Source organism: Marmota monax, unplaced genomic scaffold (genome assembly GCF_021218885.2).
Source record: "Marmota monax isolate L192 unplaced genomic scaffold, Marmota_monax_Labrador192_F-V1.1 WCK01_AAM20220418_F8-fsc00147, whole genome shotgun sequence".
Lineage (NCBI taxonomy): Eukaryota > Metazoa > Chordata > Mammalia > Rodentia > Sciuridae > Marmota > Marmota monax.
The window spans coordinates 370837-396003 of NW_026693552.1; the positions used below are offsets into that span (position 1 = coordinate 370837).

At 34.2% G+C, this 25167-nt stretch overlaps 1 protein-coding gene across 10 annotated transcripts in view; it reads left to right on the forward strand.

Moving 5' to 3' along the window:
* The window catches only part of Ralyl (RALY RNA binding protein like), a 441521-nt gene that overhangs the window by 358113 nt on the left and 58241 nt on the right, over positions 1–25167 (forward strand). For all 10 annotated transcript variants that reach the window (XM_058583703.1, XM_046458643.2, XM_058583702.1 and 7 more), the window contains 2 exons: positions 3795–3842; positions 13797–13960. In XM_058583703.1, the coding sequence (XP_058439686.1) occupies positions 3795–3842; positions 13797–13960 (212 nt within the window). The remainder of the gene's footprint in view (positions 1–3794; positions 3843–13796; positions 13961–25167) is intronic.

Below are 25167 nucleotides of genomic sequence, written 5' to 3' on the forward strand. Positions count from 1 at the left end.
GACAGTGTGTAATAATCAAACCAGGGTAATTAGCATATCCATCGCCTCGAACATTTATCATTATTTTTGTGATGAAAACATTCAAAATCCTCTGTTCCAGCTATTTTGAAACACACAGAAAGTTACTAGTAATTAAATCATTCTATTCTGCTATAGCACACTAAAACTTATTCCTCCTATCACATATAGAAGTTAAAAGAGTTGATCTCAGAGACATGGAGAGTAGAATAGTGGTTATGAGAGGCTGGGGAGGTTAGAAGAGAGGTGGAGGTTGATTAAGGGGAGATATCTTCCTTGGAAACCACATTTCCAAGGAATAGCTTCCAGGTTGATATTCCTGCGTTGTAAAACGAGAGGAGTCCAAGAAAAGATTTGCATGTAAAAGGTGCAGTGAAAATTTTTACAATTGAAAGTTTTCTAAAGTAAATGCTCCAAAAAAGGGAAAGTCAGGAGCCTATAGTCAAGAAGAAAACTGTCTATAGTCATGCTGAGAGAGAGGTTGAGGCCATCTTGGTGCATAACTATATCATGAGATTCATACAAAGAGAAAAGTGTTATACTTCTAATCCTAAGTACCTAGGAAAGTTCCTGACACGTGTTTTTAATCAGATTTTGATGAATAAACATATGAATGGCTATGCTACCTTGTAACATTTAACTGTGTTATCTCAGATATTTAGCAACTCTGAACACCAATGCCTTGTAAAACTGGGAGAATACTACGCATCTTATAGATTGATGTTCAGATTAAAGAGGATTGTATATAAAAGCATCAAGAATAGGGTTTCAAATTAAAGCATTTTTCTCTCTAGATATTATACATCATAAATTAACTCTGCAAAGTTCTTAAAATACTACACTGCTTTTGACTATTTTTTCTTTGCTTTGTGCTGTGTTAACATGATTGATATTGTACATCCTTTTGTCTTCTGTGAACACATTCTTAAAAGTAATCAAACATAAAACACAATGATAATTACTCATGAGTAATAAATATAAGACGAACCCTATCTTTAAACTTGAGGCTTCCCAGCAAAAGCCTTTGGCTAGTGTCACTCGTATCCCTTATTACTGGCAGAAATAAGTGAATCTCAAAGAAAGAAACATGTAATGCTTTATCAGGAAGGTTTTTGAGGGAATATTCATACATTAGGATTTGGTGGTTGCCACAACCTGCAAAGATGAGCCTGAGAAACCAATGAGGGGTGATGGGAGATTAGGAAACACACACACACCACACACACACACACACACACACACACACACTTTGAGAAAAAGCTGGGATCAGGTGAAACACTGCACTCTGATGGAAGAAACAGTGACTGAAGAGCTGGCCCAGCAAGTTTATTTATATAGGATCTAATAATCAAGAAATTAAGGACTATAGAAGTTTTGTTCTTTGTGCATTAGAAAGTTTCAGGGCTAGAAACATTCTTGTAGCTATTTCACTGTTGCAATACTTGGGGCTTCCTGTGGCACCCAAGAATCCCATTGTTCAAAGTTTCTACTAAGCCAGCAGGCTTGAAGCTTACAGCACTGGTGAAACATTGTAGTAATCTTGCTATGCTCAGAGTCTTCTATCCCTGGAGCTGGCATGTGAACTCAAATCTATGAGCTGAAGACTTCTGTGCCAGGTTCAGAATTCTCATAACAGGGGTCACCATCAACTGAGCAGGTTTCAGTTGTCAGCTTCCCACCAAGAAATTCTGAGAAAGTCTCTCAGCTCCACATCAGAATTTTGTCTACACCAGCAATATAAATTAAAACATACACCATTACTGCTTTAACAATCTGTGACTATCAGACAAAAGTGGATATTTTTGTTCCTTCTCTTTAGACAATGATCTAATTGTCCTCCTTAATTTGCAGAGATAGACACAGCATTTCTTTGGCCAGAAAATGCTAGATCCTGCATCCAGATACCTAGAATAGGCATCTACTTTACATTTCAGTACTTAAACTCAAATATTATATGTTTCATGAGATGGTACCAGAGGCAAAACTAACTTAAACATTAAGTACGTCACATCAGGCACTTTCTCCCCATATGTGATGAGGATGAATAAATACAGTTATCCTTAAAACCAAGAATAATAATCCATTCTTAATATAGTTTTTTTTTTCAGTTTTCCTAACAAGGAAAAAATTACAAAGTAAAGTACCAGTAAATTAATTTGAAAATATAAAATTACTCCTCTGTGTTGTGACGGCTCTTCAAAAAGTTACATAGAATTACCATATGACTCAGCAATTCTCCTTCTAGGTATAAACCCAAACAAAATGGAAGCAGAGACTCACTTTCACATCAAAGATCATAGCAATATTATTCACAATCATCAAACTGCAGAAACAACCAAAATGTGTATTGACAGATGATAATATAACCAAAATATGGAATATTACTCAGTCTTAAATTGGAGTGAAATTCTGATTTGCACTACATATGGATGAACCTTAAAATATTATGCTAAATGGAATAAGTCAGGCAAAAAAGCAGAAATATGATATAACTATGTGATTGAATGGTTTGTATTTGTATTATTAATTTCATGATGTGTATAGTATCTAAAACAGGCAAAGTCAGAGAGACAAAGTAGAATAGATTTTACCCAGAGGAATCGGAAATAGGAGGTTATTACTTAATAAAGTTCAAAGTTATTGTTTGAAATGAGAGAGAAGTTCTTGAAATTGAGGTTTATACAACTTTGTGAATGTCTTTAATCTTCCTGAATTGTATGCTTAAGAACATAAGAATGATCCCTTTCATGCTCTGTATATTTTACCGAAATGAAAAATAAGTGAACAAATAAGAACTAAAAAATAATTTTTCACTCTGGTATAAGATACTCTATTGATCTTAAGATTTAGGTTTTTTTGCCAGGTTCAAGGAGTGGCAAGAAGTAACGAAAACAGTCCCAGATATGGATTCAGAAGACTTTTTCTCAAATCTCAGTCCAGTCACACATTAGTAACAAAAGTGTGTGTGTGTCACTTAGGATGTTCACACCTTAGTCTCTTTCATTTACACCATACAGAATGAAAATTAAAATGCAAATAAGGTGCTTTATAAATGCAAACAATTATGCAAGTGGATGTAGGCAATTTTTATTATATATTCCTTTAGGGAGATTTGTCATTATAATCTTATCACCAAAATGCAGTTATTAATTCTCATTTAAATATCCTGATAAATTAAGTTATTGTTGTTAAGACTCAGCCAAGGGTTGTTTTTTTTTTTTTTTTCATTAGTTATTTTTGTCATTTTAAAGCACTAAATCCACAGTCCTTAGAATGAAAAACTAATGCTGTATTTCTATGTTTTCATTAACCCTTAACTACAATAAAGGGATCATTAGACCCTTCCATTTACTTCAATGCCTTTTGTTCATTGTCTAGCCTCACTGCACATAGCCTAGGCAAAAGAAGTAAATTGCCTTAAAAAGAAGGGACAATCATATCTTGTCTAGAGGGAAAAAATGGTGGTTCTTTTTTAACTATAATTGTTAAAAAATATATATTTATTTTGTTACCTGCTCTCATTCTCTATTCCAAATCCTCTCATCCGTATCATTCAAACTATTATCAGTCTCTAAGTGGTCAAACACGTACTAATAATTTGACATGATATGTCAAACTGGAGTTATCTTGTAAAGCCCTTTGGATACATAATTACATTGAAAATAAGTATTTTAAAAGGAGCATCAATGTCTTCCTATAACATCATAAGTTAGTATCAAAATTAATGTGATTGAAACAAATGCCAACTAATGTTTTTTTTTTATTTTCCTCCTTAGCGGTTATGTCTTTGACTATGATTACTACAGAGATGATTTCTACAATCGGTATGTGAATTTTTCTTTCTTATTTCCCTATGATTTAAGTCATCTTTAACTATTTTGTGCATTTCATTCACAGATGCTCTTGAATGAAGTGTTAAATATAGTATTTCTTGAAATTATTAAGTAATTTTTATTTTTTAAAATGTTTTTATTCTGTTTATAGTTAAATATAACACATGAAGTCTAAATGGAATGGAAGATAGACAGATTTTTCTATTTTCCTCACTCCTACTGAAATATAGTAGATCTTGAAGATTTAGGACTTTGGAGGCGCTTAATCAGAAAATTTTATTTCTAATATTTGGTTAACATTCTAAGGATTTAGTTAACTAATTATTTTCCAGGTCTGTTGTTGACTTAGAATTTTCAAGATAGAGAGTTTCATTAATTCTGAAAATGATTCCAACCTTCTAAAATATATTTACTTTCATGACACGTTGAAAAGGCTATAATATTGGTTAGAGTTAATAAAATTTACAGACCATTCCTGCTATGCATGATAGTATGGCACCATAAAAGCAATCATCCAAGCTAAAGTCAGGCAAAATGTTGGTAGTGATCAATGATTTAAAAAAAATAGACTTTTCTTATGACTTTTAAATTTTTTGTTAAAACTTTTAAAACACTTTTACTCTCTGCCCTATAAGTGCAGAGGGCTTTGCAGTAAAGCTAATAGTGATTCAGCAGCATACTACAATTGAAAACAATAAGATTTTGAGAATTAAGTTTTTTTATTTGTTTGTAGAAAATTTTACCAAAAGTAGACAAATAGTGCGTGCCTTCTTTTTATTGCAAAACTTAGGCTGTGGAGCAAGTATCTTTTTTTAAGCCTTAGTGAACAGTCCTCCTTCTTTCTGAAGTTGGATCAGTTCGACATCCTCTGAGAGTTCGTTCCTTCAATGGATGGTACTTTTGCCACCATGGCTTCCTCTCCATATCTTCATCTCCTTTCATCTCATTACACCCATTTTCCTCACTTATGCTAATAAACTTGCTTTATCAATTTCCTTTTGTTCTATATCTAGAGTCTCTCAAATGGAAAAGTGTCAACATCCCTATGACCATCTATTTTTTTAATAATTCCAATTACATTCGATTTGAAATTCACTTCCAGTATCATCACTCTTAGGTGTGATAGTTCATTTTTGTAAAATGCCACATGAGTTTATCATTGAGAGACAAGGAGGCATTACAACTACCTGATTGCTATCTGTATATGAACTAAATAACATGAACAGCAACCAATCTTTCACAGACTCGGTGACATGATTGGTCATTGGACATGATGCACATTTGCTATTCATGCATAGTCATTTGTAGATGGAAAAGTTAGCAGCAAAGATTACACTTTATAAAATTACTCAGAGGTTATATGCTGTGGTAACTGAAAACTAATTTGTATTGTTGGACAATTGGTGTTATTTAACTAAACACTGATAACATGCATATATAAGATATGCAACCCAAGGACCAAATGTAGAAAGATCTTTGGGGAAAAACAGAGGTAAATATCTTTTAAGTCATTAGTAAATGTTTAATTATAAGTACTACTAAAGCAAAAAAATCCAAATAAGAATGCAAACCTGGAAAAAATAATTTTCAGTAGACATTTTTAAAAGGGAAGGAATCTTGTAATCGATTGAAAAGTTCCAGCTGCGCAGGTCCTATTCAGTTCTGTGAGAACACTATGTTCCTTCCTGCCTCAGGTCCTTTCTCTGTGCTGTTCCATCTCCTCACACCTCCCTCCACTGCCTAGTTCACTTGACTCCATCCTTCAGATCTCAGCATGAACACCACTTCCAGATTAAATTAGATTCTTCTGTTTCTCTCTCTCAGCCCCCAACATTGTTTCTTCTCAGCACTTTTCCAAATTTGTACTGCAATAATTCTTTCTGCAGTGACTTTATTTGATTCACATTTGCCTTCCCTCTTCCATGAGGGCTCCAACAATGTTAACCTTTGCTTATCTTTGTATCTTCAGGGACTATCAGTAAACCTCACACATAGTAGATATTCAATTTTTATTATTATTGCATCTCTCTACATTTAAGGAGATGCATTTTCCCAAGGTCACCCAGCCAATTAGTGACAGAACTACAATCATAACCTGGGTATCTGTTTTAATTCAATAACCCACTGTGTGAATGTACAAAACAGAGGAGAAGCAATGTTAGTCCATGATATAAAATAAAGACACAGCCTTGCCTACTTAGGAGTCAGAGCTACATCAGTAATTATTACTATGTCCAAACTACTGGGTTAAGCAAAGTATTTTACTAGTTACATCTGTGGACAAAAAAATTATATTTAAGAATAATTTTTCTCAAATCACTTATGATTTCTACAAAATATAAGAGTTTAAGTAATAACTTACAATAACTTGTTATTAAAGTGATATGAATGTCTATCAGCCTTAAGATAATCCTACTTACTATTGTGAAAAGATAATATGGAAACAGTCTACACTTTTGTATAGTAGACATTTTCTATTACAGCTTTATTTTTTCAGGGTGCAGCACGTTGTCCTAATTTCTATTAACACACATTGTCTTACAGTCTGTTAATATGAAATTGTTCTAGCCTCTTAACTGTTTTGTATCATGTAACTTCCTTGAACACTTAAAGAATTTATTCCTAAAATGGAGTCCTGCTTTAGAAGGCAGGAGACCCAAGGTCTGATGACAATTATAGATTTGGGGACCAGTCAGGTTTTCCATCTTCTCATCTTTAAAGAGAAGACAAGATCTGTATTTTACTACTTCCAAATGACAGCTCAGAAAAATAGATGATAGGTAAGATAGATCGATCTTACAAAGAGCAAGAGCCTTAAGCAGTCAAATAATTATAGAGCTTGAAGCTTTCAGTTAACTCTCCACTGCACAAAAAAAGCTAACTCTGAATGATTTTCAAACATTTGTTTGTCTTCTGCACAATCTGTTTGGCTTCTCAGTGTGCAATAGATCAGTGTGACTGTGCTGTTAACAGACTATCTGAACAGTCTGTGCTTTCATTAGTTTATTTTTCATGTTTTGCACTTGGCTTAAAAAGACATAAGCATCTGCTACCAGTGTATATACTCAAGAGCTCCCTGTAAACACAGAATCCCACAAAAAGGAAAACAGAATGGAGTGGGTAGATGAGAGAAATAGTCTACAAAGTCACTACAACAGTTTTATCCACAGTGATTTCTCCTAAATTACACTTGGCTTGTACTGATGGTTAAATTTTTAAAAACTCTTTTTAGTAGCAGTGCAAACTTGGGCAAATCATTTAAAACTAAACCTGTTGTCTCATCTGTTAGGTAAGCATGAAGTTAATTTCCAACACAAATTTGTGCTGAGGATTAAATGAGGGAACATGTGTAGGGATCAGCATTATGTCTGGTGTATATTTAATGCCTAATCAATGTTAACTACTGGTAACAATTAACAGTAACCATTTATGGTCATGAAAGTGTTTCTTATATGGATATTCATATTGCAAAGTTCATATGACTGAGAAATAAGCTGGTTGGTTGGTTAGGCATCCTTCCATAATAGTACATTGTGACCCTCTGGATTAACCTGTTTGCATCATTTTCTCTTAACCTACTCCCCAGAGCATTCCAGCTGCAGCAGAATACACATGGAGGGGTGTGGGGCACTCAGCTATTTCCATTAACTCCATGTTGCTTTGTTTAAGTCAGGAAAACAAAATGGCACTAGTTACGTTTAACTGGGATCACTGCATATAAAAACTTGCTAACTAGGAATTAAACAACTGAAAAGGCAAGAAGGAAACACCCTACTATAACGGAGTTAGTAACTGCAGGAGTCAGATACCACCTCTAAGGTTGGGGAAACAAAGGAAGATTTTGGAATTATCAAAGTGTAGTGAAAATCGGGTATGGTGCCATACACCTGTAATCCCAGCTACTGGAAAAAATGGCTTGAGCCCAGGAGGTCAAGACCAGCATGAGGAGTAGTGAGACCCCATCTCAAAATAAGAAAAAGAAAAAGGTATTGTAGAAAAAGGGTGTTGCAGAGCTGAAAATATGGCCAAGTAGTTCTTCTCGGACAGTGCTGCTGTCCCTGTATGCATTTCTGAGCTAGGGGCATAGTCTGCAGGTGCAGATGTCTCAGAGGGAAAGTGAAGAGGGAACTCTGTAAGTGTTGCAAAATGACTCCAACTAGATTCTGGCTGCAGCTACTGGAATGAATTGCTGCTGCCAAGGTGAAGAAACAAGGTCAGAGTAGTGCTCAGAAGAGCAGGAAGTGAAAACAAAGAGAAGCAAGTCCCTTTTCCTACAGGTCTTGCTATTTCCTCCTTGGGCCCTTCATTGGCTGAGCCTAGCAGGAATCCAGCTCCCTTACCTGCAGAAATGTGGTCTACAGAATGCAACCCAACCTATAGCTAAGGATAGATATGAAGGCTGAGAAACAATAAATTGATATTTAGCTGCATCGTATTGTCATTACTCTTCTACCAGATCTGGGGATTTTAATATAACAGAGGATTTTTAATTCTTAGGTAAAGTTTTATCTTAGAAAAATTTTTCTACACAGACTTCCATCTTGTGATTGCTGTGGTTATTCATAGTTTCAAGGATTATGATGTGTATTACTAAATAGTATATTTGAATCATTATCATCAACTTTTATCTTTTCCATATTTTGCACAAAACATTGCCCCCAAATTTTTAGCCTTCAATGGCATATTCTTTTATGTATAAACACAGAATGTTGCATATTATTAAAGCTAAATATAAATATTTATGTGCTTCCAAGGAAAGTAAAAGGAGAGGTATACCTAAATACATTGAATACCCTCAGAGAATGTTTGCAATTTTAGAAATTAGCAATTTAAATCCATGTTTTCTTTCATTAGTACCAGGAAGAGCACTGAGCAGTTTACATGCTCCAGTGATAAGTAAACTTTTGTTTATAGGGAAAAAGAATGCCAGAGGTGTCTTACCATATAGAAAATATGTATACGTTTTAGGTGACTCAAAATGGGCACTGTTCAATTCTGATACAACTTTGACCTTGTGTTAATCCTTGTATTAATTAGATGAAAAAAAAGCTACTCCGGTTTTGGTTGATGAGAAAATTCTGAGTTCCAGTTGTGTCAGATCATTAATTATAGAACACAGTATATATTCATGATACTGGAAAAAATTAACAAGGAGCAATGTCTATTTCATTATGCAAATTTATCATCTGATAGAATGGGATTCCACGTAAAGTTTGGAAATAACAGCATGGTATAGTTGACAAAGGGCGTGATTTGGAGTCAGAAGATGTGAATTTCAAGCCTCCGTGCACATATGTTGACTGATTAAACTTGAGGAAGTTATTTCTTCCCTTTTTCCTTCATGGACAAAAATGACTTAAAATACCAACATTACAAGGTTAGTGATTTTTAACCTCACCTTGGCCATTTGAATATATTAACTGTTTAATTCCATAAAGATGTATTTAAAAAAAACAGCAGGTAGCAATCTTAAGAAAAACATCAAAATATTAAGGTCAAAAAATGGCAAAAAATTATCTTTCGAGTTTGCAGCCAAATTGACTTTAAAAGCATCTTCAACAAGTATTTGCACATGTCTCAGGAGGTAAACTTCACAGAAAACCTTGGAAGAGTTTAATGATGTAAAAGAGCAATAGACATTACTCATCATGACTGGTTATCAGGTGAAATGTGCCATTTAAAATTCTTTTCTCCTTTTTTCTATTTTCTTTTATTTATTTATTTTGCAAAGAGAACTTCATTTTAATGTGCAAATTTATGTTCTTCCTTTTGGGCTCAGCAGTATGATGCAACCATGTTTTCATTTTATTAAAATAAGTTTCCACAACTTGCATTACATCTATAATTTCATGAAAATTATTTTCCAATTTAGTTGTAATCAAAAACTATTTGAACCCAGGGTAGAAATCATAGTCAGTTTGTGAATTTTTGACTAGTTCAAACAGTATAGGAAACAGGTGTGTTACTAGCCTATAAGAATCATTTGTGTGGATTTCAAAAGAGTGGGCACTTTAATTTGGTTTTACAAACTATAAGTCTGTGAGAAGTCAAGTTTGAAGGAAAGAGGGGTTCAAGGTTGAATCAAAATGTGACTAATATTATTGGTCCTCTAGTTGTTGATCTTCATGTATCTGCTGAAATGTCCTGGTGAGAACCTGACCCTGAATTTGTTCTCAGAATTTCCCTCTGAATGGAGCAGTGATTTATCCCCCTAGCCATACATTTTGTTAGCATTAACTACAGAGTGACAGTAAGGTTGATTTATAAGTAGGGAAAATAAAGAACAATTTTCCTGAGGGAAATTTTAAAGAAAACAGATAATTACCATAAAATACTCAAAATTATTGTTAATCTGTCATGAAAATTTAGTCCTTGGTGACAAAATCTATGCACATATTAAATTTTTCAAATTTTTCTTTTTTTGAAATCTTATTAGTCTTTAGGAAAAAATAAGAATCAAGGCAAAAGCTTAACAATGGGGTAATGATTTATTCGAATGTGGCATGTCTACTTGAAAGAGTGTACTCCAGCAATTAAAACAAACATTAGCAAGCTTGAGAAATGCTTTTAATACAAACCAAAGTGCTTGAATACATGACTATGCATACATTATGTTTTCAAGTTCGTTAAAAATATGGATGTTTATAGAAAAAAAGATTGAAGTGTTTTAAAATGAACCTTGGGGAAAAGAGAATTATATATTTGGCTTCATGATAAACCATTATCTATTTGACCAAAAGCATTAGGAGAAAAGCTATTTAGACCAAATAACATTAGGAAAAATGAAGAATTGTTAAAGGAAAAAAAGGGAATATAAGTCTAAGAGTGAAAGAAATGAAAAATAAAGCAAAGATAAGAGGAAGAAAAAAATTATAAGATTTTAGTTGAATTTTGAGATTTGGATTCCAAATAATTGTATTGAATTTCCATTTTCATTGCAGATCTATAATTTTAAGTTAACTGTTTCCTTTTTCTTAACACTATTTGCCAGTCTATTTTTTTTTTTTTTTTTGTAGAGGCAAACTTCTTTGGTTTACTGTAGATAGAGTTCTGATGAGAAAGCCAATGTTTATCTCCTCCCACGGCCTTCCATCTGCTTCCCTGGGTTAGAAGAGTCCTATGCCCTGTCTCACAATCCCAGAGGGCCTGGCTCACTTCCTTGTTTTATGTTGTTATGCATTCGGACAACTTCCAGTCTTCCTTCCCTTTATTTCTGATATACTCAAGGTACCCAATGAAAGTTAAGAAAGTCTCCATTGCCATTCGATGTTGTAAAATTAAAAATTATGCTCTTATGTGAGGTACCCATTGTTTTGTGAATTACATATCCCATTAAAATATGTAAGTTGTGATGCTATCTTTCCATAAGAGTGGCACAATGAATTGGTAAAACCTCACCTGATTCCTTGGTGAGAAAAGTTGTCTCCCATTGAAACAACTCACCAAAATATTCAGAGGACAAGGGCCACTTTCTATAGGAATTTGCATCAAAGAGTACAACATACATTCAGTATGTTATTCAAATGTATGCCACAGACTAGAAGTGCATCACAAAAACAATGAATAAAAGCAGATCTCTTTTCTCAAGACCAGTGTAGCTCAACACAGGAGTCTTTGGAATCCTTGGCTGAGGAATGCAATACAAAATATCGACAAACATTTCAGTCTTCTATAAAATATTATTGGAGTGAATTGTAATATTGAAGTAGCAATTACTTGGCCTGCATTTCCATTATAGTATTCTTACATTATTATATATTTTTTATTATGCATCAGAGATTTTCTTAACCCAATTTATAGATTCACTTATTTAATGAACCTGCTAAATTACACATGCATGGCCTGAGGAAATGGCCTCTCCAAAGAGCTTAGCTTTTCACCTCCAGGGGTAACTTCTACCCTGGAAAATATGAGTCAATTGCCATATTTTCTTTCCCCTCATAGTTTTGGGGTATCGTAGTTCATGCAAAATGCCGTCATGTTTTGGCTCACTGACTTAAGGAGCTCTGTGAATTCAACTTATAAATAACTAATGCAGACCTTGTTTTGTGATTGAAACAAGGGGCAGGTTTCCTTGACCCTTTTCATTTTGAAATCCCTGGTGGTGGGGATGATATTCATAACCCCTTTCAGACTCATCTTGCCTATATATACTCTTGGAAGTAAACTGTACTGTGCTGATACTCATGACCTGTTCTGTGCTAGCCATCCTTTGTCTCTAATGGACTTTGCTTATTCACAGAGGATGCCCCTTCTCTTGAACTCTGTCTCATTTCACTTCTTTTCCGTTTCAGATATCTCCTGGCTTTTTCCCCAAAATGTTTCCAAATTGTTTTTGGACACTTTAGCTGTCTAACATAGAAGATATTCTTAGTACTAAATAATTGCTTTAAATTTGTTTATATATTGCCTTTCTGCCAGAGTGTAATAGTTTGAATTTTTTTGAATACTTGAAAATTAGCCTATCTTAAATTTATTATAGTTCATATATTTTTCAAAACAAGATTATCACATTTTCAGATGTATGTGTAAACAAGATGTAATTTTATGAAACAACCTCTTAGAAATATTGTCTTTTTCCATATTTTTATTGGTGCTTTATGATTATACATAATGGTGGGACTTGTTATTACATATTTGTTCATGCACACTATGTAACAATATAATTTGGCCATTATCGTCTTTCAGTAATTCTGTTAGAAATTATAGGGTATTTTTATTGTTTTTTTTTTCCTGTTCTAGTTTTCTCATTTCTGACCTTTATATTGGATTATTTTTATTGACTGTTTTAAAGCAATTACGAGACTAGAATTCATATCATGGTGTCACAACAAAAAATATAACAATCATAATTCTAAGTCAATAATGCTGTTTTCTTTATATTGGAAAACATAATTACACATCTTGTTGTTTGGCAAATAGTTTCAAAAATAAATGAGTAAAATGTGTCCCAATATATTTTCTCTGATCTTTTATGTGTCTCAAATATGCTGTCATGTAAAATTTTGTTGTATATGAATATGCAGTATAAATAATATGAAGCTTTTAATCCTTTAAAGTATATATTTGTATAAATGAGTTTATATTCTTTCAAATTCATCCCTTTTATTGTTTAATTATCATTAAACAATGTGGAGAATATAATTTCTCACATTTTAGTAAAAGTAGGAGATTATTGATTTTGGGGGGGTTAGAAGAATTTTCTGTAGTTACTATACATATATCTCTACTCTCAGTTTGCATATCCAATAAATGCTCAGGATGATAAAATATATCCTGGCAAATATTTCCCACTAGTGCTTTAGTCAACAAAATTGGGTCCTCACCCTAGTTCTATTTTATTCGAACCTTTTACATATAGTTGGAGGAGGCTTGATTACTTAAAAAGTCCTTAGAGAGAGGTATGGCACCATATTGATTTGTCTCAGAGTTGTTTTCTTTAAGCTGGTTTTATTTCTATTTGTTTTATTTCTATTTGTTTTCCTCTGGACTCTGTTTTCTGATCAGAAGATCATTTTCTTTATTTTGTTCTTGATTCTGCATAATCTTTCCTATTTTCAAGCTAGTGTGCTAATAAGTGTCTGAGGTATAAGAGGAAGATTTCTGTTCATGAGAAGGGTAAACTGGTTTATCCAAGCAAAGAAATATATTTGGGAACAAAGGTCAGTGTAATTTCAACAAATTGCACGGTACTATTGGAGCAAAGCTCCTTGTCTTTTCATTCCTTACAAATGAGTTCATATTGGGGTCATATTCTAATGTCCAGAAAGCATAGTGTATATTTTCATCCTATTTCTTTGTGAAAAATAAATCTGCCAATAAACAGCTTTTCTGAATATTAAACAACAGAAAAAAAATTATTGTAAAATTTTACCAGAACATTCTTTTCATCATCTCAAACATTTAGGCTTCAAACCAACTTGGTCCTGTTTGTGTCTTGTGAAGGTTGTTTGATTACCATGGGCGTGTGCCTCCACCTCCCCGTGCAGTGATCCCGCTGAAGCGTCCCAGAGTGGCTGTCACGACAACTCGCCGGGGGAAAGGAGTCTTTTCAATGAAAGGGGGATCAAGATCTGCTGTCAGTGGGTCTTCCTCCTCAGGCTCTAAGTGTAAGTAATGTTCTTTATTTCCTTTTAAATAAAAGTAGGAATAACCATCACTGCATAACTGTCGATAGTCCATAAATTAACGAGGCAACCATCAGAGAGACATAAAACAGGGATGGAATGACCTCTGCTTTCCTGTGAAGCAGGGGAGCAGATGCCAACATGGTGACAAAGGTTCTGGGCCAATCTGAAAAGAACTGTAAAAGTATCTTACCCCAATGTACTCTCAGCTGATTTAGCTTGTGATTTATTAAAGTCCTGAAATAAAATGTATTGCTTTTTAATGAGGTAACAATTTCACTTGAAAACAGAATGCCATCTTTTCAGAGATGTTTTATGCAAAATTAGAGTTTGTTTTGAATATTTGAGCATTAAGATAATTAAAATGGGCAGACTACATGATAGCCATGTTAACAAACAAAACTTAACATGTATTCTAAATCATTATAAGGGTACATGTCTGAAAATACACTTAGTATCACAAAAAAAGAAAACACTATGTGCATAACTCCACATGAATCAGAAAAAAGGAGAAATGCAAACTTTCTAACTAAACACATTGCTAAATTTCTATCTAGACAGATTCAGAAAAAAACTCTAAACTGGTATTAGAATAGTATCCTAAAGAAAGAACCACACCATTTTCTGTGTTCCTTGATATTACATGTTAGCAGAGCAGAAGTAAACAACACACACGTATCTCACTGGTATTTTAAAAATGAAAATACAGAGACACGCAGGAGTGCTATATTTCACAGGATGATCAATGACTACCTGTGGTTGTTGACAGATGGAAACCTGAAGAAGTTGAGTGAGCAAAAGAGCAAGAGAGAGGGATCCCTGACATTACGGAGCACTGTTCTCAGCAAATGGTCAGTGCAGAGACCTTAAGTTGGCATAGTTAAGGAAGAACAACAGAGCTAGTGTGGCTGCAGAGAGCCAGGTAGGAAAGTAGAACTGCAGATGTGATCAGAGGGCAGGTTCCAGCACAGCCCGGTAAGGGTGTTACGTGTACGTATTCTGCCACCCCTTCAGAACAAGTGAGACAGATGTTTTTACCCCATTTTTATTAATGAGCAAACATAGAAGGTTATGTAACTAGTAAATGGTAGAGTCAGAACTATCTGTATCAGAAATACTAAGCATCATTATCAAAATAATTTCCTTTTACATGAAAATTGGCAAAGAAAAAAAATAGTTCAGAAAAGAGAAAGGTACTGATGCTTCTAGAAACTCTCAAGTTTGGCCTGCTAAGAGTTTCACTGAGAATTTAACTCAGCTAATATAACCTCAATGGCAAACTAAATAAATTTGCAGTTCTCTATGCGCTTATTTATCCAGTCTATTCTGTAGATAGATAAATATGAATTCTTTTTCGAGTCTAGTAATAAGAGAAAATGAGTTTCTGCTATAGTTTCCACACACTCTAATATACTCTCAGATTACTGTTAAGAGCAAAGAGAGCTGCGGAACTTGGTTCTTGTTGTAGAAAATTGAACACTGAATTGCCTGCTAGGTTTATAGAAGACTGTTTTACCATTGGTGGTATTAACTTCAAATAGAAATATCTAAAGCATCATGGATTGTTTGTCTTGTGGTCATCTTAAAATAGTATTTAACAACAAAAGCATTACTGGCATTTTGCTGGATAGTCCTACATTGTGTAAGAGGATTCCTAGTGGGAAGTTTTACTCCCTGTATTAGAATAAATTCTAATGTCATATATAACTAAAAAATTAATTAAAAATTGAATAAAAAGAGTATCCTGAGCTCTGCAGAGCGTTTAGCATCCCTGACCTCCAAACCTTAAATAGCAGTAGGATTCTTCAATGTTTGTAACTATAAACACACCTATACATTTCTAAGTATTCCCCGTGGACATGTTACCAACCAAATTTAGAGTCACTGATGTAGAAAAATACTTGCCTTACCTTGAAGCCATTTTCTAGAAGGTTCAGTAATATAGGACTCAATCCTCAGTTGTCATGTACTCCAGTGCATTACTGAGAAGAGTAGCAACTTCCAGAGGTTATTTCAAAGTAAATATCTCAACATTCAAATGGTTAAAATTTGGTACTTCATTTTTTGATTTCTAGTCTTATAGTGTCATTACTAGAGAATGAGAACTTTAAAAATATCCTTTTATAATTTTATTAAGAATTTCTTGTTTCCATATTAATAAGATTTTCTAAATGAACATGCAAACAGACTATATTTTCTGCTTTAATATAGAACTGAGTATGGAGTGTTAGATTGTTGGTTGTATTATCTAAATACTCTTTAGACTTGTTTTTCTTGTAGCAAATTTATCATGATAGAGATTTTACATAGATTTTTTTTTCTTAAGGCTTTGTTTTATATGCCATATCCCTTGGATGATTTATATAACTGTTAATAATAATAATAATATAAGAAGAAGAAGAAAAGTAATAGCTACCATTTTTTAGTGTTATGATGGCTATTATTTTGAGCACTTCACATATCAATTTATTTATTCTTCACAAATACCCCTGTAAGTGAGCTATTCTTTTTCCTATTTGTTCTTTTTAGTTATACATGACAGTAGAAAGTATTTTGACATATCAGACATACATGGAGTACAACTTCCCATTCTTGCAGTTGTACATCATGTGGACTTACACTGGTCATGTAATCATATTTGAACATAGGAAAGTTATGTCCAACTCATTCTACTGTCTTTCCCATTCCCATCACCCCTCTCTTCCCCCATTTTTCCCACCCCCCTATCCAATCAGCAGTATCTCCACTCCCCCCACCACCTATTGTGAGTCAGCATCTGCATAGCAGAGAGAACATTTGGCCTTTGGTTTTTGGGGATTGGCTTGTTTCATTTAGCATGATAGTCTCCAGTTTCACCTTTTTCAGGCAAGTGCTATAATTTCATTTTTCTTTATGGCCAAGTAATATTCAATTGTGTGTATATACTTCATTTTCATATATCCATTCATCTACTGAAAGGCACCTAGGTTGGTTCCACAGCATAGCTATTGTGAATTGAGCTGACATGAACATTGATGTTGCCATGTCACTACAGTATGCTGATTTTAAGTTGTCTGGGTATATGCCAAGGAGTGGGATAACTGGGTCAAATGGTGGGTTCCATTCCAGTTTTCTAAGGAATCTCCATACTGCTTTTCAGAGTGGTTGCAACAATTTTCAGTCCCACCAGCAACGTATAAGTGTGCCTTTTCCCCACATCCTCTTCAACATTTATTATTGCCAGTATTCTTGATAATTGCCATTCTGATTGGAGTGAGATGAAATCTTAGTTTTGATTTGCATTTCTCTAGTTGCTAGGGATGTTGAACATTTTTTTCATACATTTGTTAACCATTCATATTTCTTCTTCTGTGAAGTGCCTGTTCAATTTCTTTGCCCATTAATTGATTGGGCTATTTGGTTTTGGGTTTTTTTTTTTTTTTTGGTATTAAATGTTTTGAGTTCTTTATGTATCCTAGAGATTAATTCTCTATCTGAGGTGCAGGTAGCAAAGATTTTCTCCCATTCTGAGGGCTCTCTGTTCATGTTCTTGATTGCTTTATTTACAATGAAGAAGCTTTATAGTGTGATACAATCCCACTTATTTATTCTTGATTTTATTTCTTGCACTTTAGGACTGTTATTAAGGAATTTGGTTCCTAAGCCAACATGATGAAGATTTGGGCCTACTTTTTTCTTCTATTTAGGGCAGGGTCTCTGGTATAATACCTAGGTTCTTGATCCACTTGAGTTCAGTCTTGTGCAGGGTGAGATATAGGGGCCTATTTTCATTTTATTTCATATGGATTTCCAATTTCTAAATGGAGAAAAATTGGAAGCTTTCCCTCTAAAACCTGAAACAAGACAGGGATCCCCTTTTTCACCACTTCTCATCAACATAGTCCTAGAAACTCTAGCCAGAGCAATTAGAAGAAAGAAATTAAAGGGATACAAATAAGGAAAGAAGAACTCAAATATCCCTATTTGCTGATGACATGATTCTATATTTAGAAGACCTAAAAAATTCTACCAGAAAATTTCTATAACTCATAAATGAATTCAACAAAGTATTAAGATGTAAAATTAACACCCATAAATCAATTGTATTCCTATGCATTGGTGATGAATCAACTGAAAGAGAAATTAGGAAAACTACTCCATTCACAATATCCTCAAAGAAAATAAAATATTTGGGAATCAACCTAACAAAAGAAGTGAAAGAGACCTCTACAATGAAAACTACAGAACACTGAAGAAAGAAATTGAAGAATATCTTAGAAAATGGAAAGATTTCCCATGTTCTAAGATAAGCAGAATTAACATTGTCAGAATGGCCATACTACCAAAAGTGCTATACAGATTTAATGCAATTCCTATTAAGATTCTGGTGACGTTCTTCATAGAAATAGAAAAAACCATCATGAAATTCACTTGGAAAAATAAGTGGCAAACATAGCCAAAGCCATTCTCAGCAAAAAAAGCGAAGCAGGCAGCATCATGATACCAGACCTGAAATTATACTACAGAGCTATAGTAACAAAAGCAGCATGGTATTGGCACCAAAACAGACATGAAGACTAATGGTACAGAGTAGAAGACACAGAGACAAACCCACATAAATACAGTTTTCTCATACTAGACAAATACACCATAAACACACATTGAAGAAAAAATAGCCTCTTCAACAAATGGTGCTGGGAAATCTGTAAATCCATATGTAAGTGAGCTAGTTTTATCATTCGCATTTTACAAGTGTCAGAAATGAAATATTGAAACATTAAGAAATATCACTAAGGTCACAGAGCCATTAAATAACAGATCCCTGAACCACAGCCTAGCTCCTCATCTGTTTCAGAATAAGCCCTTGAGCTTATACCATTTTCCATGTCCTCATTTTCCACATCCTCTCCATGACTTCTTGGAGAATTGTAACTTTTAGAATTATATAATATCCCATGAACTCTTCCTAACCTTAAATTTTACTAGGCTACTTGGTTTGATCCTTTCTATCTGGCTCTTTTCATATGCCTTTCCTTTATATATACATTTGCAGCCTTTCCTATACATTAGTTTTGTAAGGATACCTTAACAAACTATAGCAAGCTTTGGAGCTTGTGGCGGTCATTAGCATTCCTTGACTTGTGGGGGCATCAATGACTCCACTCGCCTCCTTGGCACATAGTGTTCTCCCTGTGTCTTTGTATCTGTGTATCTTCTCCTCTTCTTAAAAGGACACTAGCCATGTCAGATGTGTGCTTCCCCAACGACCTCATCTTGCTTATATCTTCAAAGATCTATTTTCAAATAATGTCACATACACAGGTCCTAGAGGTAATGAATTCCACATACACTTTAGGGGAGTATATGTCAACCCAAAGCACTCTGTTACTTTATTTTCGTTCATTTCTTGAAGACAACATATATCTGAGTTTGTTTGGGGCAGCAGTTTGAAAGTGTCTGTTTTTTAGTAGGGAGATTTAACACCATGTTTCATTACTGAATATATGCAACTATATTCTTTCTGTCCTTCTTTCAAGTGTTTGTTCTTGCTTTTATGTGATGGTGATTCTGGCATTTTTATTAACATTATTAAAACTTTGCTCGTAACTCCACAGTATCCACCTATTGTAGTTGTCTTACCTCTCTCCCACTAAATTTGGTTCACTGCTTACATTTTTGTAGAACCTCTCCACATCTGCATTCATCATGTTGTTTTTGTCTCTCGGGTAATAAAAAACTAAGATCCAATGAGATTTTTTTTTTTTAATTTACTGGTAGCTTTATCTTGGACCTCTCTTTTGACATGTGAAAAGTCTTCTTTGTTCTCCAATATAAACTGAGACAGACAGTCCACTCAACAATGTATCTCCCTTCCACAAACTTCTCTGGAGTCACTGGGAGCCTCAGACTCTCCAAGGAATACACATTGCAAGGCACTAGCTATAACCCTTCTCTTCACTCTAGAGAAACTTACTAATTCCTTCCTCCTCGACCAATTCAAGGATCATTAACATTCTTTTCTGCCTTCTAGTAGAGGCAGGCTCCTTTACAGGTACCAGAACCCTTCTCCTGCACCACCATGTACAAGCACTTTAATTCCATGCTTAAATCTACCTGAGGACACATGGTTTTAGTAATAGATATATGATTTTTGTGGCTTTCATGTCAGCCAGAAAATATTTTATTTTGTTCTACAATTTAATTTACTGGAATTAGTTTTTTTTTAAGTTAGATAACCCCAACCTGGGGTGTACTTGAGTTTCTATCCCTTAAAAATCTTCACATATTAAATTTTTTCAAACATTGGAATAAATAAATAATTAAATGATTTTTATAGAAAGGCAAATTGTCAAAGTCAATTATTTGGATAAACACTCCAGATGAGCTCTACAGTTTGTAACTGAACTACACTGAAGATAAGCATTTATTCTTAAATCCAGTGGTGGGTCATACATAAGTTTTAATTTGGTCCTCTGTTTCTGGTTTTGTGTGATAGATGGACCATCTCGATAAAAGGCTAAGTCTGAAAATTGAACTACTAAATACAGCAAGAGATGCTTTTGCAAGCATAAGTAAACTCACAATTATGTATTCTCTCTAGGATCACAGTGGCAGACCATATTATATTTACATAAAATACATGTGTATATAAATATTCATTATTCAATAATGCTTTTATAATTGACCTGGTTTCTGAGAATAACAATAATTTCCAAACTCAAATCACAAGTTAAAGTTTTGAATGAAGTGTAAAATAGACTATTAAGTCAGGCATAATGGTGCCTACCTCTAACCCCAGTGGCTCAGGAGGCTCAGGCAGAAGGATCCCAAATTCAAAGTCAGCCTCAGCAACTTAGTGTGGACCTAAACAACTTAGCAAGACCCTGTCTCTAAACCAGATGTTTTATAAAATGGCTGGAGATGTGGCTAAATGTCTTTGGTTTCAATCCCTGCTACCAAACAATAATTAATTAATTAAGTATACTACTAATATTGGCATAATCTGAATGAATATTTACTGAGGGATATACATATAGCTTGCTCTTTTATTAATGTTCATTTTCTAGTATTTAATAATTTGGTAAGTTTAGAAGAGGAAATTAATGTTATAGCCTGAATAATCTGTCATTTCTTCTTTCAGAATTCTTAATATGAATGAATTCTGCTTGGGATAAAACCATGTAAGGAAAAATATGTTAATTTGATAATTTTCCAAATATGAGTACTGATAACCATTTAAAATGGATTACTCTTTTAAAAATTAGTCTATCACTTCATATTTCTGTCCCTTTTCAAATCAACTTAAACTAAAACTATAATCAACTTGTCCTTTTCCACATCATGAAGTCATCCGATAAACAAAAGATGTGATTTTGCAGATAAACACTTCACAAAAGAGAAGACATAAATACTGGTGAGCTTTAGCGGTAGTTTCTGGGTGAAGAAAAGAGGTTCTCTCTGGTTAAAAAATTCTGTCAATTAATTTAAATTCTAATGTCTAACAGGAAATATTCTAGTGAGTTTGAATTCCTGTGGGAATCTGTCAACGTACTTTCAGTGACAAAATGGGTGACAGACTAATATGAAAGCCATGAGAATCTCATAGGAAGACAGTTCAATTAAATATATGAAATAGTTACTGACAGCATATCACCAATGCTAAGAAAGTGTTGTAGTGTTGGATTTTCTTCACCAAAACATGGGATTGAAATACGGAGATTAAGCATCCACCAGAGAAATGATGTTAACATTAAGCAAATTATCATTAAGTTTCCCATCTATCATCCATCCATCTACCCTATCATTATCTTGGGAAAAGTATGTAGGTATTCTGCTTTTACCTTAAGGAAAGAAAGGTCATGTTGGTGCAAGGGTCTAGAAAAAGCCTACTAGATGATTTTTTAATTGTTTAAAAAAGTAAGTGTCTTTTAAATAAAAGATAGAATCAGAGAGAGTCTTCCAGATGGCAGGATCTAGAGGAATAACAGAGGCTTTGCTCTAGGGTTGTCTGGGGTGGAGTTGGAGTTCCATAGATGCCACAACTGTGGACTGAGCAATATCCATGATTCCTGTACCCCTTCTCTATTTTCTACCTGAAATATGGAGGTGGGGGACGACATATGGTATACACAAGAGTTGTTGTAAGATTTACTTATACTATAAGAATTACTTGTATATTGAAGTACATAGACAACAAAATGTTCAGTGAGGTTATTTATGGCTATTATTACTACTTTAGTATCTCTTCAAAACATAGCCATCAAGAGCATGAAATACGAACTTGCTCTACCTGGAATCCGGTAGTGGCTCGATCATTCATTTGTTAACTCTATGCTTTGGAGCAAAGATACCTTGCTCACTGTGTCTTAGATGCCTCATCTGTAAAATGGGAGTGATAATCTTACCATCTTCTCCATAGGGTTCTTTTTAAAAAATATTTTTCTAGTTTTAGATGGACACAATATCTTTATTTTATTTATTTATTTTTATGTGGTACTGAGGACCCAACCCAGTGCCTCATGCATGTGAGGCAAGCGCTCTACCACTGAGCTACAAACCCAGCCCTGCATAGGATTCTTTTGAGGATTAAATGAGTTGACATATGAAGAGCTCTTAGTGTCTGGTCTTATGAAAGTCTTAATAATAAACCATCATAAGAGTAATAATAATAATATTGATGATGATGATGATGACAAATTTTAGTGCTAGGAATATCTGTTAGGAAACAACATTATGATCAAGCAAAACAAAGTGTAAAATTCCTAACAGAATAATAAAAAACAGCAGAGAATATTGAAGGGTTTATATTTCATCCAGGGACAAGGGAAAAGACTCAGAAAAGTGCTACCTGATCAAAATTATATTCTATGGAATGTTTATGATAGGTGTATTGGTATGCTAGGGCTACCATACTAAGTGGTCCAGAGAGTGCAACAACAGAAATCTTTCTCACGATTCTGGAGGATAAAAGTTGGAGATCAAGATGTTGGAAGGCTTGGTAGTTTCTTATGACCATGAAGGAAAGATCTACACCAAGCCTCCATCTTTGGTTTGTAGGATACTTGTCTTTGCCCTGTGTCTTCACACTCTTTCTTAAGTGCTTTCGGATTAGGGTCCACCCTAATGACTTTATGTTAATTTAAGTACCTTTGTAAAAACCTATCTCCAAATGCCATCACATTCTAAGGTACTTGGGTCTAGGACTTCAATACATGAAATTTCAGGGGGACACTATTCAACCCATAACATGGAAGTCATGGGTTGACCTAACAAAATGTTGACATCTTTGCTTATCCTTCAGCTTTGTTTTATTTTATAAGCCAAATTTAGGGATATGATTTAGTTTTAATTAATTGAAGCAAATGACCAGGCCATTTAGCTTACTCTGCTAAATGCACTACATATCTCAGATGCACACAGGTTCGTTTAAACACTAACTAGAACTATGTATAAAGAATATTCCAGAGTTATAAAGAAAAATCCAGTTTCATAGAGAATAGCCCAATCAAAATAATTACTATATATTTACAATGGATAAATAGATACATTTGTAGATTCTATGTGGTTTTCTTTACTATGCTTTTATAACCAGATTAAGAAATGTAAACAGAAAAAAAATATTAAAATGTGTAAGCCAGGAGCAGTGGTACATACCTATGATCCCAGCAGCTCAGGAGTCACAGGAGCACTAATTCAAAGCAAGCCTCAGCGATTTAGCAAGGTCCTAAGCAATTTAGGGAGACCCTGTCTCTCAAAAAAAAAAAAAAAAAAAAAAAAAAATTGGCTGGGCATGTGGTTCAGTGGTTAATCCCTACTACCAAAACAACAACAAATGTACAACAAAATCCTTCTATCAATTTGACTTATGAGAATTTGAGGTAATTTTCTCAGTTCTACTACAGAATTTATATTTCTCTGTATGCTATACTGACAGTTCAGAAAGGGTCTAGTTTTTCCACTGCGGAATTATAAAAGTATGTAAGTCCTATTAATAAACCTTAATAAGATTTCTGCCTCTTCCTTTTCTGCTATTCTTCTACCTCAAGTCCTAATACGCAGAATCTTGACCACTCTGATAACCTCTTGCTGGTTTTCTTGACTTTATGCTATTCTCTAGTCTCATTAATTTCCTACCCAGTTGTGAGATTATTCCAGACCAAGTGCTTTGTCAATTTTTCAATCAAAACTCAAAATTGCTACTAGTTACCAAATAAGAATTTTTAGTAGACTTCTTAAGAAGTATCTGACCGGGCACTTCTATTCCCCACCCCACCCAGCACTGTTCTCCTAGCTTAAATGAACATTTCAAGGTTTGCAACTCAGGCTCATGTTCTCCACCCACCCAGAAACCCTTTCCTTTTCCTTTCTTATAAAAAAATGTTTTATCAGATGTATTGTCTTATACATATACAAACAAGCATTATTAATCATTGTACCTATCTTCCAAGGTCCAAATCAGTTAATAGTATCGAGTCCCTCTATGCTATAGACATCACTGTCCTGCAACCCCAAGCCAATCGTTCATCTTCAGTTTCTGGAACTTAAACTTTTCTGCTTCATATTAGCAATTCATTTGCACATTCATTCTCTCTGTTTTTGTTTATTGAAATGTATCCAAATTAGTTATGCATTGCACAGAGTATACTCTTAAATATTTGTGGAATATGTTGCCACTAGTATTTTTGCTATTTGCATTTAGATTTTGGTGTTTTAGAAATTTTATGGTTAGCTTTGAACCATGTCTTTAGAAATGTGGTAATGCAGAGAAAATTAGTTACAGAATATGTTGAGTCAGTCCATGAAGCAGAAAGATATATTCTAGCCTATGCTCCAAGGTTTTAAAGAAATCAGGTTTTAATGTGTATTTTGAAGCTCTGTGATAAGATCTGCTACTTTCTTTAATTAGGCCCTTTTTGCTTGCTGGAATTCAAAATATACTTCTGGTCCTAGCTCAAGGACCATTGTCTTATGATTACTTTCACAATCAGTTGCCACACCCCATCAAAAGTAATTTATCTTTTCTCTTCCCCTACATCATTGAAACAAGTTCAATTAACCAGCATTTGCCAGATGAGAGGTATTAATTTTCCATAGATGAAAGAGACATGACCCCTGAGGAGCCAATATTCCATATACAAAAGAGACGTGATACTTTATTAAAGAGCAATTTTTTGGGAAGACCAGAAAATAAAAGATAATTTCAGTATCAA